General features: G+C 36.9%; 1 protein-coding gene across 4 annotated transcripts; it reads left to right on the plus strand.

The window, feature by feature from the left end:
• The first annotated feature begins 721 nt into the window (after positions 1–721).
• LOC131543327 (uncharacterized) lies at positions 722–13,281 on the plus strand. Of its 4 annotated transcripts, XR_009271884.1 has the most exons (11): positions 722–858; positions 1,729–2,126; positions 5,673–5,799; positions 6,083–6,175; positions 6,411–6,618; positions 6,894–7,063; positions 10,539–10,637; positions 10,920–11,004; positions 12,678–12,833; positions 12,923–13,104; positions 13,185–13,281. XR_009271884.1 is itself a non-coding variant. In XM_058780562.1 (10 exons), the coding sequence occupies exons 1-10, from the start codon at positions 744–746 to the stop codon at positions 12,963–12,965; spliced, it is 1,494 nt and encodes a 497-aa protein (XP_058636545.1). In that variant the 5' UTR covers positions 722–743; the 3' UTR covers positions 12,966–13,275. The 4 variants fall into 4 exon arrangements, 3 of the variants coding, with proteins under 3 accessions (XP_058636545.1, XP_058636555.1, XP_058636562.1); XM_058780562.1 differs by having other exon boundaries at positions 12,923–13,275; XM_058780572.1 differs by having other exon boundaries at positions 10,557–10,637; positions 12,923–13,275.
• The last annotated feature ends 1,406 nt before the right edge of the window (positions 13,282–14,687 follow it).

Below are 14,687 nucleotides of genomic sequence, written 5' to 3' on the forward strand. Positions count from 1 at the left end.
TTGAAACAGTGAATCAGTTCAACTGAGCGCTTCAAACAGTGAATCATTTCGACTGGAGCGCTCAAACAGTGAATCAGTTCAACTGGAGCGCTTGAAACAGTGAATCATTTTGACTGGGCGCTTGAAACAGTGAATCAGTTCAACTGGAGCGCTCAAACAGTGAATCATTTTGACTGGGCGCTTGAAACAGTGAATCAGTTCAACTGGAGCGCTTCAAACAGTGAATCATTTTGACTGGAGCGCTTCGAAACAGTGAATCAGTTCAACTGGAGCGCTTCGAAACAGTGAATCAGTTCAACTGGAGCGCTTCGAAACAGTGAATCATTTTGACTGGAGCGCTTCGAAACAGTGAATCAGTTCAACTGGAGCGCTTCGAAACAGTGAATCATTTTGACTGGAGCGCTTCGAAACAGTGAATCAGTTCAACTGGAGCGCTTCGAAACAGTGAATCATTTTGCGACGCAATGGTTTAACTGATTCGGAGTTTCTAAAAGCTCCATTGTGTTCTTTGCTCGCTTTGAATGACCGTGGAAATTAAATCATTACAATTAACAGGCGTAACGTACAATGTTTTTATTAAACTGTGATCACCGTAAATACAGTTTCCGTCGTATTAAAAACATTTCATAATTTTTTTTCAAAAGATTTATACAAATATACGAGACTGCGTTAATTAGGGACACACACATTTATTGCAGTATATAACTTATAAAATATATTTTCTGCCTTATTCTCTGATAAAAATGTGGAAAAAGATTACATTTGGCATTTCTGTCAGCATTACCCATGATCCTCTGCCTCCTGATCCAGGCCGCGCGCCCCCGCGGGTCTTCTCATTGCGCTCACACCACTGTCCAGGTAAGTCACGAGCTCATTACTAATGATCACGTTTTGTTTAAATGTTGTAATTGGTGCCTTTCTTTGCCATTAAACTCACATGGTTTAAATGTTAGAGCAACAATTAAAACCCGACCAATGGTTTACTCCTTATCAGCGAAAAAAATAAATAATGATAATAATAAACCACTTGTGAAATTAGGCTTGCTAAACGGGGCTAGCTAACTTCAATATAAGCTAACTCTATTAGTATAAAGAAATCCAAGGCACTTCTTCCGGTCCAAAAAAGTTAAAAAGCCTTTATTCACGTCCATCATCACTATAAATAGAAACATAACTGAAACACTGCACACTGATGCATTTGGGCCTTCAGCCTTCCTCAGAGTGTGTGTATAATTAACAGCTGTAGATATAATTAGTTAGTGAAGTTGGGAGAAATCAAAAGAACCATTACAGGGGGACCTACAAAAACAAAGAATATGACATGAATGAACAAAAAAAATAAATAATAATAATCATACTAGTAATGATTACTAGTAAAATCTAAGTGTAGTTTAAGTTATATCAGCTGAAGAGTAACTTAGCATGGAGCACTGCATTATTGTGTGAGCTCTAGACGATGACATTTTCTCTCGATCACATGGTTCACCCACAACTTCACTGTAATGTGTCAGTAATAACAATATAACTTTGCCTAAAGTTACTGCACATAAAGTTTCCTTTAAATCTGGGATGAGGAACCCCAGACGCATGTTACATGCCTTTTAACTGTCATACAGGAAATTGGAAAATCTTGAATTTTTATTGTATTTATAAGAAAATGGGAACGTCTCACTATTGGGGTTCTATACTCTACACTACATAATTAACATTTTCTGTTCTCCCTTGTAGATCCTGTCAAACGAGTCACCTGTCCGAACATTGATACACCTGATTTACCGAACCCAAAGGCACTTTTAAGAGCCAACCTCTATCTCTATCCATCTATCTGTCTGTCTGTCTATCTATCTATCTATCTATCTATCTATCTATCTATCTATCTATCTATCTATCTATCTATCTATCTATGTATCCATCTATCTATCCATATATCTATCTATCGCAGCCTCTCTGTATACAGTACATCTGTCTGTTTGTGTCTGTCTGCCTGGCTCTGTGTTCATCTGTCTGTATCTGTTTGCATTGCAATGGCCTCCAAACATAAACTTGACTCCCAGGATCCTCATTACCAAGAGGGGAGACGCGTGGCTCTTGAACTGAAACTAGACCGTGTTCTAGCTGAAGCCAGGGTAAGAGTTTTTATATACCTCAATCAATTTATACTTGAACATGTGGATGGGTGACAAATTAAAGTAAAAATGTGCTGAATGTAGAAGAAGGATGAATGAGTGCAGAAGATTACATGCAGGTACATTGCATGATTCATTAACATAATGCTCTTTGGCATGTGTAACTGAGGGAATATATTTTGGAAAAAGGAATATATTTTGGAGTTACAGAGACTTCGAGAATCAAGGTTCATTTAAGCCATTCAACACCTTATTAACACACTATGTTGTGTTTTCCTTTCACTAATCACCTGTTTTTGGATCCAGTACTTTTAACAACATCGGTCTTACAAGTAGGGTTGCGTGATAATGCCCATTGTCATATCGTCCTATCGTCAGCCTGTAAGATCGCCGATACACGATAGTATCGGGGGGAGGGGCAATTTTTTGCTTATTTATGTATTTGTTTGCTTATTTATAAGATCATTTATTTACTTATTAGTCTACATTTTTTTTATTTTATTTACACTTTTATTTAAATATTAACGTAATTATTAATTATCACGCGGAATGACACATGCACAGTAAAACCTCCAGTGTTAAATCAACACTCCCAGTGTATATATAATCCACACTCAGAGTGTTAAAAAAGTAACACTGAAGCAGTGTTAAAGTTAATGAGATAATTAGTTTAGTAATTGAGTGATGATTGAGCATTAATGAAGAACACCTGCTGTTAACAAACTGAATCACTGAAAGAAAGAGAAAAAAAGAGACAAGACGAGCAGAAATACAAGAACTACAACTGACTTCAGTCACAGCCTTAGATGAAATCAACACAAGAAAGAAGACATTAAATCTCTCAAGATCTCAGCAGAGGATGATTAAACAACTCCACAAACATCATCACCAGCTTCACATGTTACTAACCAGACTGACTTTGGATGTTGATGTTTTAGTTTTGTTTGAATTACCATTATCGAGGTCAGTGTTTGCTTTAGTTGGGCTCTTGACCCTTGATTTAAAGCATTACAGTTACTTTGGCTGCCATAACAGCGTGTTTGTTTAGACATGTTAGTTATGGCGAAAAGAAAAAAAGCCAAGAGAAAATGTGATCAGTAGTTGGTTACGTTTATAAAGATGTAATCAGGGTATAGTGGCTTGAGTAACTGAATTAATTTGGAGTATAGTCACTGATAGATTTATTAGTTAACTTTGTTATTGAGATTGTGTACATAACGACCTGAAAGTTTAATCTGAAAGACTTTTGAAACTTATTCTGCACTGAAAATGTAGTTTTTTTCATCACACAGACTTCAAGAATCAGCATATGAATCTCAATAATGGTGACAATCAACATAAAGCTCCATTTTGCAGTGCATTCTGGGAGCACCAATCAAAACTCATCCATGGCTCCCAGCATGCAATGCGACATGAATAAATTATGCAGTTGTCTTAGTATTTTCTTTTATTCTTACCATTTCCTTTTGTTTTGCTATTTTGTTGTGACTTTTAGTAGCTTGTTTTGTAATGTTCACAGAGTATCTGTTTATCTGAATATGTTGATTGTCACCATTGTTGAGATTCATACGCTGAGTCTTGATGTCTGTATGATAATGCAGTTTTAACCTTTCAGTGCTGATTTACTTTCAAAAGTCTTTCAGATTAATCTTAAAACTGATGGATCAAGCTTTATATTTTATGTGAACAAAATAAATTTTAATCACTCAGTGACAATGCTCTGCATGAAACCAGTTATGTGCATCACTAAATGCTGGTGATTTCTTTATAGAAGTCAAACCAACGACACTTGATTGCCATAACTAACATGTCTAAACAAACACGCTGTTATGGCAGCCAAAGGAACTGTAATGTTTTAAGTCAAGGGTCAAGAGCCCAACTAAAGCAAACACTGACCTCGATAATGGTAATTCAAACAAAACTAAAACATCAACATCTAAAGTCAATCTGGTTAGTAACGTGTGAAGCAGGTGATACTGTTTGTGGAGTTGTTTAATCATCCTCTGCTGAGATCTTGAGAGATTTAATGTCTTCTTTTATCTTGTGTTGATTTCATCTAAGGCCGTGGTTGAAGTCGGTTGTAGATCTTGTTTTTCTGCTCGTTTCATCTCTTTTTTTCAATGGTTCAGTTTGTTAACAGCAGGTGTTCTTCATTAATGCTCAATCATCACTCAATTACTAAACTAATTATCTCATTAACTTTAACACTGCTTCAGTGTTACTTTTTTAACACTATGAGTGTGGATTATATATACACTGGGAGTGTTGATTTAACACTGGAGGTTTTACTGTGTGGGAAATGAGGACCGTCTATCATTCTGACAAGGAGGATGGAGTTGGTGGGAAAGAAAAATGCCACATCGCCTATTTGGCAATATTTCGGGTTTACACCAGATGAAAAAGGTGACCCCACTGATGTCACGCAGGCAGTTTGCAGACTTTGCTCGAAGGTTGAAATCACGTCTTACTTACAAGAGGAAGTAATTGATGGTGATGACAAGCCACTGGACTGGTGGAAAGAAAATAGATGCCGTTTTCCTTTAATGGCAAACCTGGCAAAAAAATACCTGTGTGTTACCGCAACTAGCACCCCTTCAGAGCGTGTGTTTAGCGCAGCCGGCAACATAATTACTCCCCTTCGCAGCCTACTCAAACCAGAAAAAGTTAACCAGCTTGTTTTTTTGGCAAAAAATCTGTAGACAGAAGCATTACTCTTGCATCGTAAACAGTCATATTGTTTTAAATCTGTAAGCAATGTAACTAAGATTGCATTGTTTTAGTTCTTGGTTATTTAATTTTTTTTTTTTTTTTTTGCTTTTTGTTTATTGAAACGTGTTTGGCTATTAGCGACAAGGTAAACACTCTTTTATGTTAAATATGTTAAACAAGTTGGAGTTTGAAATAAACCTGCTTTTCATTTTCATGGCCGACTGATTATTGTGCATTTATTCTGAATACGCATCATACATTTGCGGCTTGCAAGGAAGGCTTATGACGATTTTTAAAAGAGAATCACTTCTTTTTGAAAACGTATTACAAGCGACTTTAAAACTAAATTTCCTTCATTCACAAATTATGTCAAGCCTGCTTGTTATAAAGAGACATCATTTTTGTACAGCTGTTATTTTAGCCATGTTTAAAAAAACGGCAAAACCGCATGATTTTCGTTTTGTTTTAGTTGCATAAAGTGTAAACAACAACAAAAATAACATAACTACACAATAACAAAAATGTTATATTATTACATAATTTTGTATATTAACACTGATAAATTTATGTATGATTTTTTTTATATATTCCTCTGCGCGTCGGTCTGGTGGGTGAAGGTTACGCGACGATGTCAGTGTGAAACTATGCAAGGGCCAATGAATTGTACTTTGATAATAATAATTGCCTAATAATAATAAAAAAACAAGAACTAGAAAATAAGCCGTATTATCGTCATTTTTATTAGCTATCGTCCATATGGCTGACTATCGTCGATAGACGATAGTATCGTCTATCGGCACAACCCTACTTACAAGAAATATTCCCTCTAATACACAGACAGCAGCTGTGGAGAGGAAACGTGCACGCTCTGTAGGAGACCCTCCACAGACCTCTAAAAGGGAGTTTTTAGGACATGGCAAGCCGAGGGGGAGGCAAGGAGGGCGACGCCAAGCTGCAGCTACAGGTTACATCTGAATTATTTTACATTTGTAGGAATTTACTATGTAAATGTTGGACCGAATCAAATTAGAACACTGTAATTGATTGTTGAGAGTTTAAAATATTCCAATATCAAAAAAGCCAAAAAAACCTAAACCTTTCAGTGGCACTATAGTAGAAAACATTACCAAGTACTTAACAGAAATATGTCTGATTTCAGAAATTGTTCAGTTTTGGGTAAAAAACCCCAAAAAAAACATGCAGTGATAGCCTAACATGTTTTTATTCTTCTATGTACTGTTTTACAGTCACACACACCCCGGTCGAATGCTCCTTGTCATCCAGTGTGGAGGTTCCACTTACTGTACCCTCAGCAGAACTCAATCCTCAAGAGCAATTTGGTAAATCAAAGTGATGAATTTAAGTTTAAATCTAAAATCCATGTGTGATTAAAGAAAAACCCCTTATACAAAACTGACAGTGCCGTAAATGGATTAAGAACACAATTTAGTAAAGATTAAGGCTAGTTTGATATTGAATCATGAGGTGGTGTTTATTCTAAATATTGATCAATTGACTTTTAATTGTCCTCATTTAAATTGTCCCTTACAGCTGTATTTCATATTTTCTTTACAGAAAAAAATATGGAGAGGCTCTCCGATATTTTGACGTCTTATCCTTCTGCTGAGCCTCAGAAAAGCTCTGCATCATTATGGTCTTTTCGGCAGCAGAAAGCCTCAGAGCGCTGGAAAGAAGCAAGACCATACCACCTAAAATGCCTTATTGCAACAGAGGCTGTTGGTCAGCCATTGTGTTGGCTTTGCCATGAGCCTGCTGTTATTAGGTTGGTTTTAATGTTTAGTGCTCTGCTTTATAGGCTAAGGTGCATGTGTTTTGGGGGACACCCAGATGAAAACCACATTTATGAGAAAAGTAAATTTAGGACATTCTTGCTGTAAGGTGACAGCGCTAGTAAACACTGAGCCACTATTCAGTCCACAATAAAATCAAACCTAGTGTCTAACTAAATTTGTAATAGCTTAAATTGAGTGTGTTATACTTTATATGAGTTATTCGCCTGAAATAATATATTATGATATTGCTTTATTTTCTCCCTAGGTGCAGAGAGTGTCTTCCTGAGGAGTGGTTCTGTAGCGACTGTGATGTATTGCATCATAAAAAACAGCCACTCCACAACAGGGAATGCGTGATTCATGGGTTTTTTGAAGCCATACCTCTAACCTCATGCGTCATTAAAGGGCGAGATGGATATTGCATCCATGAGCAAGGTATGTTCTCATGAAAGCCCTCATTTTGCTGTTTATGTGTCTGTAGCCAATTACACACTGTAAAAAATTGCTGTAAAATTTACAGTAACTTATTGGCAATTTTGGTTGCCAGTAAGACTGTAAATTTACAAGATTACTGTAAATCAATAATTACAAGTGTACTGTAAAAATACAGCAAACTCTTGCATGCTGTAAAATTGTTGTGATGGTGTAAACATTTGGTAAACTTATTTCATTTGATTCTACTAAGAAGGAACATTTCTTAATATAAAACTGCAAACACTTAATTTGTAATAGTAAAGTTACTAAAAACATGACTTTAACTCAAATCGTTGCAGTTTATCATCAGCTATAGCACACATGCATGTGGTAAAGCACTTAACAAAGAGATCATCACTGTATCAGCAACTCTACAGTTACTGTCTTTAAATAAAGCAGCAGAACATCAGTGTTTGTGGCTCATCATTGACTGAAGCACAGGCTCTACTCTCCACCACAATGGTGACCCACAAAACTAAATTAAACTAATAGATCTCTCTTGTGCAAAATAATACAGTTCAGTTAAATATTTACTCTCCTTATAGATAACACCTGCTGTTAACAAGCAGAATCACTGAATGAAAGAGAAACAAGAACTACAACTGACTTCAGCCACAGCCTTAGATGAACTCAACTGAAATACAAGACATCATTAAATCTCTCAAGATCTGATTAAACAACTCCAGAAACAGCATTACCAGCTTCACACATTACAATTTGACTTTATTTCTGTCATATGTCTATAAAAATTATTTGAGAATTAACAGAAGTTTATTTGTTTTATTGAAAACGTTTCGTTTGAGCTCACCATTGTGGTGATCAGGGTTTGCTTTAGTTGGGCTCTTGACCATCAAATTTTAGTCTTAGTTTTGTTCTGGCTGCTGTAACTGTGTTTGTAAAGCACGTTTGTTATAGCATGAAAAGCCAGGAAAATGTATGATTACGTGCTTTTGATTGATTATTGATAATAATGTAATCATTATCTAGTGGCTTGATTCACTGATCTCATTCCGAGGCTGATATTTAAAGACATGGTGTGGATTCTTTTATTTGTTAGTTTGGTGTTGTTTACAGCCGCTATATGATCCTGAATGACATGACAAACTGCTGCTGAAAAATTTAAAAAATGTCTTATGCACAAAACTAGGGCTGTCGCGATAACCGCAATATCGCAATACTGCGCTATTGACGAGCATAACCGCAGCAACCGCGATATTTCAGTGTTTTCTTTTTCTAAGGTTACGCCCTTCTCGTTTTACACTTCCTGCATGTGTACTGAATATTACTAATGATAACAATGTGTATCATGCTGATTTGCACGGAGGCTCAGTAAATTTGCACTTAACAAGCCTAAACAGACAGCGAATGAGAGAGATCGACTGATCGCGTGCGATTACCTGCGTCTGTCCTTCAGGCCGAGTCATGTATATTTGTGAAAACAGGTTGTCATGTCCAAGGAAAGCGAAATCTGTCTTAGCATCGACGCTCTGCTGGTCAGCTGAGCCTTTAAAAGTGGCGCTCAAAGTTAAAATGATTTAAACAGCGTGTTTCATTACAAATCTCTGAATGAATCAGCGCTTTTGAACGTGTAGTTGAATGAACGGTTTAAAGGCTCACTCAAAGACAGTCTCTTGCCGCCACCTTGAGGCGAAACAATGAAGCTGCACTGACTGACAGCCGTCTAACACGCAGGTGAAATATCAACCGAAAAAGTATCTTGTCAGACAGATTCGAGGATCAGAACTAACTGTTATATATATATAGGCTAACAATATACTAATGATCTTATTGTCAGGGTTAAGTTTTGTTATGTGGACCGTTATTTTGTCATTCTCTTCTGTTTACTTCACTTCCTGTTTCAACGCTATTTAGTTTCGGTTTTATTGGTTTCTGAATATGACCTTCTTACATCGTAACACATAGGCTACACACACAGATTTTATATATATATATGCACGGTAATACCGCATACCGCACTATTGAGCCACTCAAAATTACCGCAAGGGAAATTCCTTAACCGCGACAGCCCTACACAAAACTTTTAGTACTACGGCAGCAATTAGACACACACAGACATCAAGAATCAGTGTATGAATTTCAACAATGGTGACAATCAAAAGCTTAATGCTGCAATTCATGCTGGTTACCAGCACAATACAAAACTCACCCATGAATCCCAGCATGCATTGCGTCTTGATGTCTTGTATTGTAATGGATTGTACTCGGGTATTTCACAGTCCCTACTTTCACGTCTTCAACTTGTTCAAAATGCTGCCGCTAGATTGTTAACTGGAACAAGAAAGAGGGAACATATTTCGCCAGTGCTGATCTCTCTTTACTGGCTCCCAGTTAAATATCGTATCCATTTTAAAACATTGCTGTTTGTATACAAAGGTTTGCATGGACTGGCTCCGTCATATATCTCCGATCTCCTGTTTTACTGTAGTGCTTCTAGGGAACTTCGATCAACCAGTAGTCTTCAGTTGACTGTTCCAAGGACACGCCTGAAATTGAAAGGTGACCGTGCCTTTTCAGTGGCTGCCCCACAGCTTTGGAACAATTTGCCATTTTATATAAGATCTGCTCCAACATACGCTGATTTTAAGTCTCTTCTTAAAACGTACTTATTTACTGTTGCATATGGTCTCAAGTGAGCACAGTGGCATAACTGTAGTGTACTATCTGTTGCTGTGTTTTGTTTATTCTTGTATTTTGGTATATGTTTTAATTTTGTACAGCACTTTGGCCAACAGCTGTTGTTTTTAAATGTGCTTTATAAATAAATATGACTGACTGACTGACTGACTTGTATTTCAGTTGAGTTCATCTAAGGCTGTGGCTGAAGTCAGTTGTAGTTCTTGTTTCTCTTTCATTCAGTGATTCTGCTTGTTAACAGCAGGTGTTATCTATAAGGAGAGTAAATATTTAACTGAACTGTATTATTTTGCACAAGAGAGATCTATTAGTTTAATTTAGTTTTGTGGATCACCGTTGCGGTGGAGAGTAGAGCCTGTGCTTCAGTCAATGATGAGCCACAAACACTGATGTTCTGCTGCTTTATTTAAAGACAGTAACTGTAGAGTTGCTGATACAGTGATGATCTCTTTGTTAAGTGCTTTACCACATGCATGTGTGCTATAGCTGATGATAAACTGCAACGATTTGAGTTAAAGTCATGTTTTTAGTAACTTTACTATTACAAATTAAGTGTTTGCAGTTTTATATTAAGAAATGTTCCTTCTTAGTAGAATCAAATGAAATAAGTTTACCAAATGTTTACACACCATCATAACAATTTTACAGCATGCAAGAGTTTGCTGTATTTTTACAGTACAATTGTAATTATTTATTTACAGTACTACAACCAAAATTGCCAGTAAGTTACTGTAAATTTTACAGCAATTTTTTTCAGTGTGGTTGTCTTTCGTTTTGCCAGCTTGCATTTTGCCAACAGTGAAGGCGCCAGACTGCTCCTGTGAAGGCACAAACTCCACCATATTACCGGGCAAACCAGTGATTTTAATTACCATCAGTGGTAAGAACAAATCACTATTTATATACTAGTGTGCTGTGGTATTGTGCTTACAATTGAAGTCATGTCAAAATCTATGGTATAGCACATGGTGTTGTCATTAGCCAACACTGCTGTTTGTAATTTGATGATTTAGACAAATGTAAACAATGTGTGACTACTCAAGAAGTCTGGTTTGAGTGCCGGGTTTATAGGAACTTGTACAGTGTCTCTCAACCATTCACAATGTGCAGAATTACCTAACTGTTTTAAAATTAATTTTTAAATGTACTTTTTTGTTCAAAGGGCGTTTTGACTTGCATCAGCCACTACATGTATGTCAAACGTGCCAGCATCAGTGGACCCCTGACTTGAAGGACCTCCTTACACTGTAAAAAGTGATCCACTATATTTACTCAATAAAATTGTGTCAACTGATTACAAGCAATATTATTAATTAAATTCAACACATAAAAATTAATTAGAATTAATCAAATGAGATGATTACAACTTAACCATTCAAAATGAGTAAAATAGCACAAAAAATTAAGTAAAATTTAAACAAAAATATTGGTTTCATTGGACACAAAACACTATGCTAATGATACTATGTTATGCATGTCAGGCCAGTAGTTGGCGATCAAGAAACATATGCATGCCCATGACGTCACCTTCTTCACAAATTCATGTTTTTGTTGTTTACATGGAGATGATACAGGCATCTTGTTCAAAAGCTTGTGTTTCCGGGTCCCTAAAACTAAATTACTGAACACACCTGATGTTAACACAGTATCACTGAAGGAGAAAATCATGTTTTACCATTGGGTCACCATCACGGTGGTCAATGTTTGCTTTAGTTGGGCTCTTGACCCTTGACTCTTTAACATTAGATATTGTTTGGCTGCTGTAACTGAGTTAGACAACAGATAAGATAAGCCAAAAGAAAAGGTGATAGGGTGGTGTTGGTTATGTTTTCACATCGTCATCATTTGACCTGAGTCGGATTTACCTTATCGGTTTCTGCCATCCTATGATTGCATAGTGTAATATCTGAGTATCTCTATCTTTCAGCATAAACAGAGATTTTTAAAAGCTCTTCAGATCAAATACTAATAGTATCAGCGTGAGAACCTCAACAATGGTGACCATCAAATGTTGCAGTGAATTCTGGGTGCCACCAATCAAAACTCATCAATAGCTCCCATCATGCATTGCATATTTTTAGTAGTTTGTTTTGCGACATTCTGAGTTGATCTGTTTATCTGAATATGCTGTTTATCACCGTTGTTGAGATTCATACTCTGATACTTGATGTCAGAGTGTACCTAAAAGAACCATTTTTTGGACTACACTGAAAATTTCAGATTTTATACTGTAGAAATACGTGACTACTGTAATCAAAATAAATCTAATTCAGAAATTAAGCGCTAAAAGAGCTCAGAGATTCAGGTCAAATGATGACAAAACATAATCAACACCACCAGACCACCTTCTCATTTGGCTTGTCTAACTGTTGTTTAATTCTGTAACAGCAGTCAAACAAAACCTAATATTAAAGAATCAAGGGTCAAGAGCCCAACTAAAGCAAACATTGACCACCGTAATGGTAACCTAATAATTCAGATTTTCTCCTTCAGTGCTTCTGTTTGTTAACATCAGGTGTCTTTAATAACTGTTTTTGGGGCCTGGAAACACAAGCTTTTGAACACAATGCCTGTAGCATCTCCATGAGAACAACAAAAACATGAATTTGTGAAAAAGGTGACGTCAAGTGCATGCATATTACATTTTTGCGCAGTGTTTCTTCATCGCCAACTACTGGCCTGGCATGCATACTATTCATTAGCATAGAGGTTTTTTTTTTTTTTGGACCAGTGAAATCAATATTTTTGTTTAAATTTTACTTAATTTTTTGTGCTATTTTACTCATTTTGAATGGTTAATTTGTAATCATCTCATTTGATTAATTCAAATTAATTTTTATGTGTTGAATTTAATTAATGATATTGCTTGTAATCTGTTGACACAATTTTATTGAGTAAATATAGTGTATCACTTTTACAGTGTAGGAGTGGATATTGGCCAGCCTCTGTCACCAGCTCCACACTTTATACACTGGACCTCCTCAACTCCTTTCAGGAACTCAAGGTCATCTCTCCAGGATTCTCCAGACAAGCCTTCGCAAAGCTGCTGGAGCATCGCACTAAGATTGGAGGAAGAGTAAGTGTAATTGTTATTACCATATTATAAAATTTCTTTCCATTATCAGACATTGTTACATATACTATTTAATTCTATATATCTTCCAGTCTGGACAAATCAACGGCGATACACTACAGCGCAGCTTCTTAGAGTTTTCATATGTTTCATTTGAGGAAGACCAGCTCTGCTGTGGTGCTCCTTTCACCTGCCCAGCCTGCACGCCAGAAATGTTGGCTGTTTCAGCCGATGGAAACAGAAAGCTATATCGCTTTCGCCGAGACACAAGATGGTCTTTTGTTTCAGTCTTTTTATTAATTTATTTATTTTCTTTATATTTAATAATCTCTATTATTTTTCTTTCTTCCTCAGCTCTGATGATCCTGCCTTTTTTGAGGGGCTCTTTGTGGCTGAAGACGTTGCGGTGTCTAGATTTGTGGAAACCATACAGAAAGCAGTGAGAAATGCAAGTTTCAATCATAACTTGACCGAAAAGTTGTCCCAAAAAGAACCATATATATCCATATATGTCCGACCTTGATTTCCTCCTTGACTTCTACCAACCAGCTACTCCAAAATCAAACTGAGAGAATAAATGCCATATATTGTATGACAGCATTGCTTTGATTTGATTTGTTTGATTTGTTGTGTTTGCTATGTGTGTCATAGACACAGGGAAAAGGCACATGTGGGGACTCCCAGTGGACAGCAGCGAGGGAGACATCAAGGAGGGCTTCCAAATTGGATGAAGAGGGGATGGAGGTTGCAGTGTGTCGCCACGGATTCCTTCTGAAAGCTCTTAATATGTACAGGGGGGAGATATTTGCCTACCCTCTGTATCTTCAGAAGGAGCTCATGCCAGCCAAGGCACAATTCTTTGCAATGGATGTGGCTTGCAAATATTGGCCATACTTGGAGAAAGCTGCTAGTGTCCTTCCTGCTCTTTAAGATCTGACCACAATGAAACCTTTCCTCAGTGTGATGCATGCTCGAGCCCATGCTACTAAGTGTGAAGTATGTATAATATTCTTGCATCACATGTACATTTGTAATGTTTGCAAGCAAAACTGCAAACTGTACTATGTAGCCTTTTTGCTTAATCGTTTCTTGTACAGATTGTAAAGCCTTTGAGACAAATTGTGCCCATTTAATTAAATTGAATTTCTTTCACCATTTACTAATAGATTAAATGGAGTGGTAGAAACCAGGAAGGAGCAGGGACAACCGCCGGTGAGGAGGTCGAGCAAGTGAACAGCTACCTCTCACGTTGTGCCCTGACAACCAGATATATGTCCAAAGCAGGTAATCAGATTTTTATATTTATATTTGTTTTTTTTGTTTGTTTTTATTTTATTAAGCATCATAACCTTATTATTTGCTTTAAACAGCACGGGTAGACATGCTTACATTGCATGCAATGGGGTGGAACCACAAAAAACGTCTCTCTCTACATCAATCACTTTCAACAAGATATGTGAAGGTAAGTCTCCTATTAATTGTTTTGTGTATCCTTTTGTTGTGTGCACTTGGCCTGTTTTTAATCATACTAAGTCCTGATTATTGTATAACTGTTTATCAGATTTGCCAGAGACTCCAGGATGAAACAGCAAGGCTAGCTGAACTAAAAACAGAGTTACTTTGCACAGATGAAGTGGTGGCACAGTGGCTTTCTGATGTGAAGGAATGGGCAGCTGACGGTAAGCATGACCAGATAAAAGAAACAGCAAATATCCTTTTCCAGTGTCACGAATCTGGTCTGCACTTCCGTTCATTCACCACCAGAGGTCACTCACTCACCACATTGACTTTCACACCACACATCACAATGGACTACGTTTCCCATCAGCCATCTCACCAGCTGTAACCAATCACACA

The sequence above is a fragment of the Onychostoma macrolepis genome, chromosome 01 (assembly GCF_012432095.1).
Source record: "Onychostoma macrolepis isolate SWU-2019 chromosome 01, ASM1243209v1, whole genome shotgun sequence".
NCBI classification, from domain to species: domain Eukaryota; kingdom Metazoa; phylum Chordata; class Actinopteri; order Cypriniformes; family Cyprinidae; genus Onychostoma; species Onychostoma macrolepis.

Excerpts from the sequence above, each read along its gene's own strand:
- LOC131543327 (XM_058780562.1), top strand. The coding sequence starts at position 744 with ATGTGGAAAAAGATTACATTTGGCATTTCTGTCAGCATTACCCATGAT. Across the intron at positions 2,127-5,672 it reads GTGTTCTAGCTGAAGCCAGG|ACAGCAGCTGTGGAGAGGAA; the intron begins GTAAGAGTTTTT and ends TCTAATACACAG. Across the intron at positions 10,638-10,919 it reads GATTTTAATTACCATCAGTG|GGCGTTTTGACTTGCATCAG; the intron begins GTAAGAACAAAT and ends TTTTGTTCAAAG.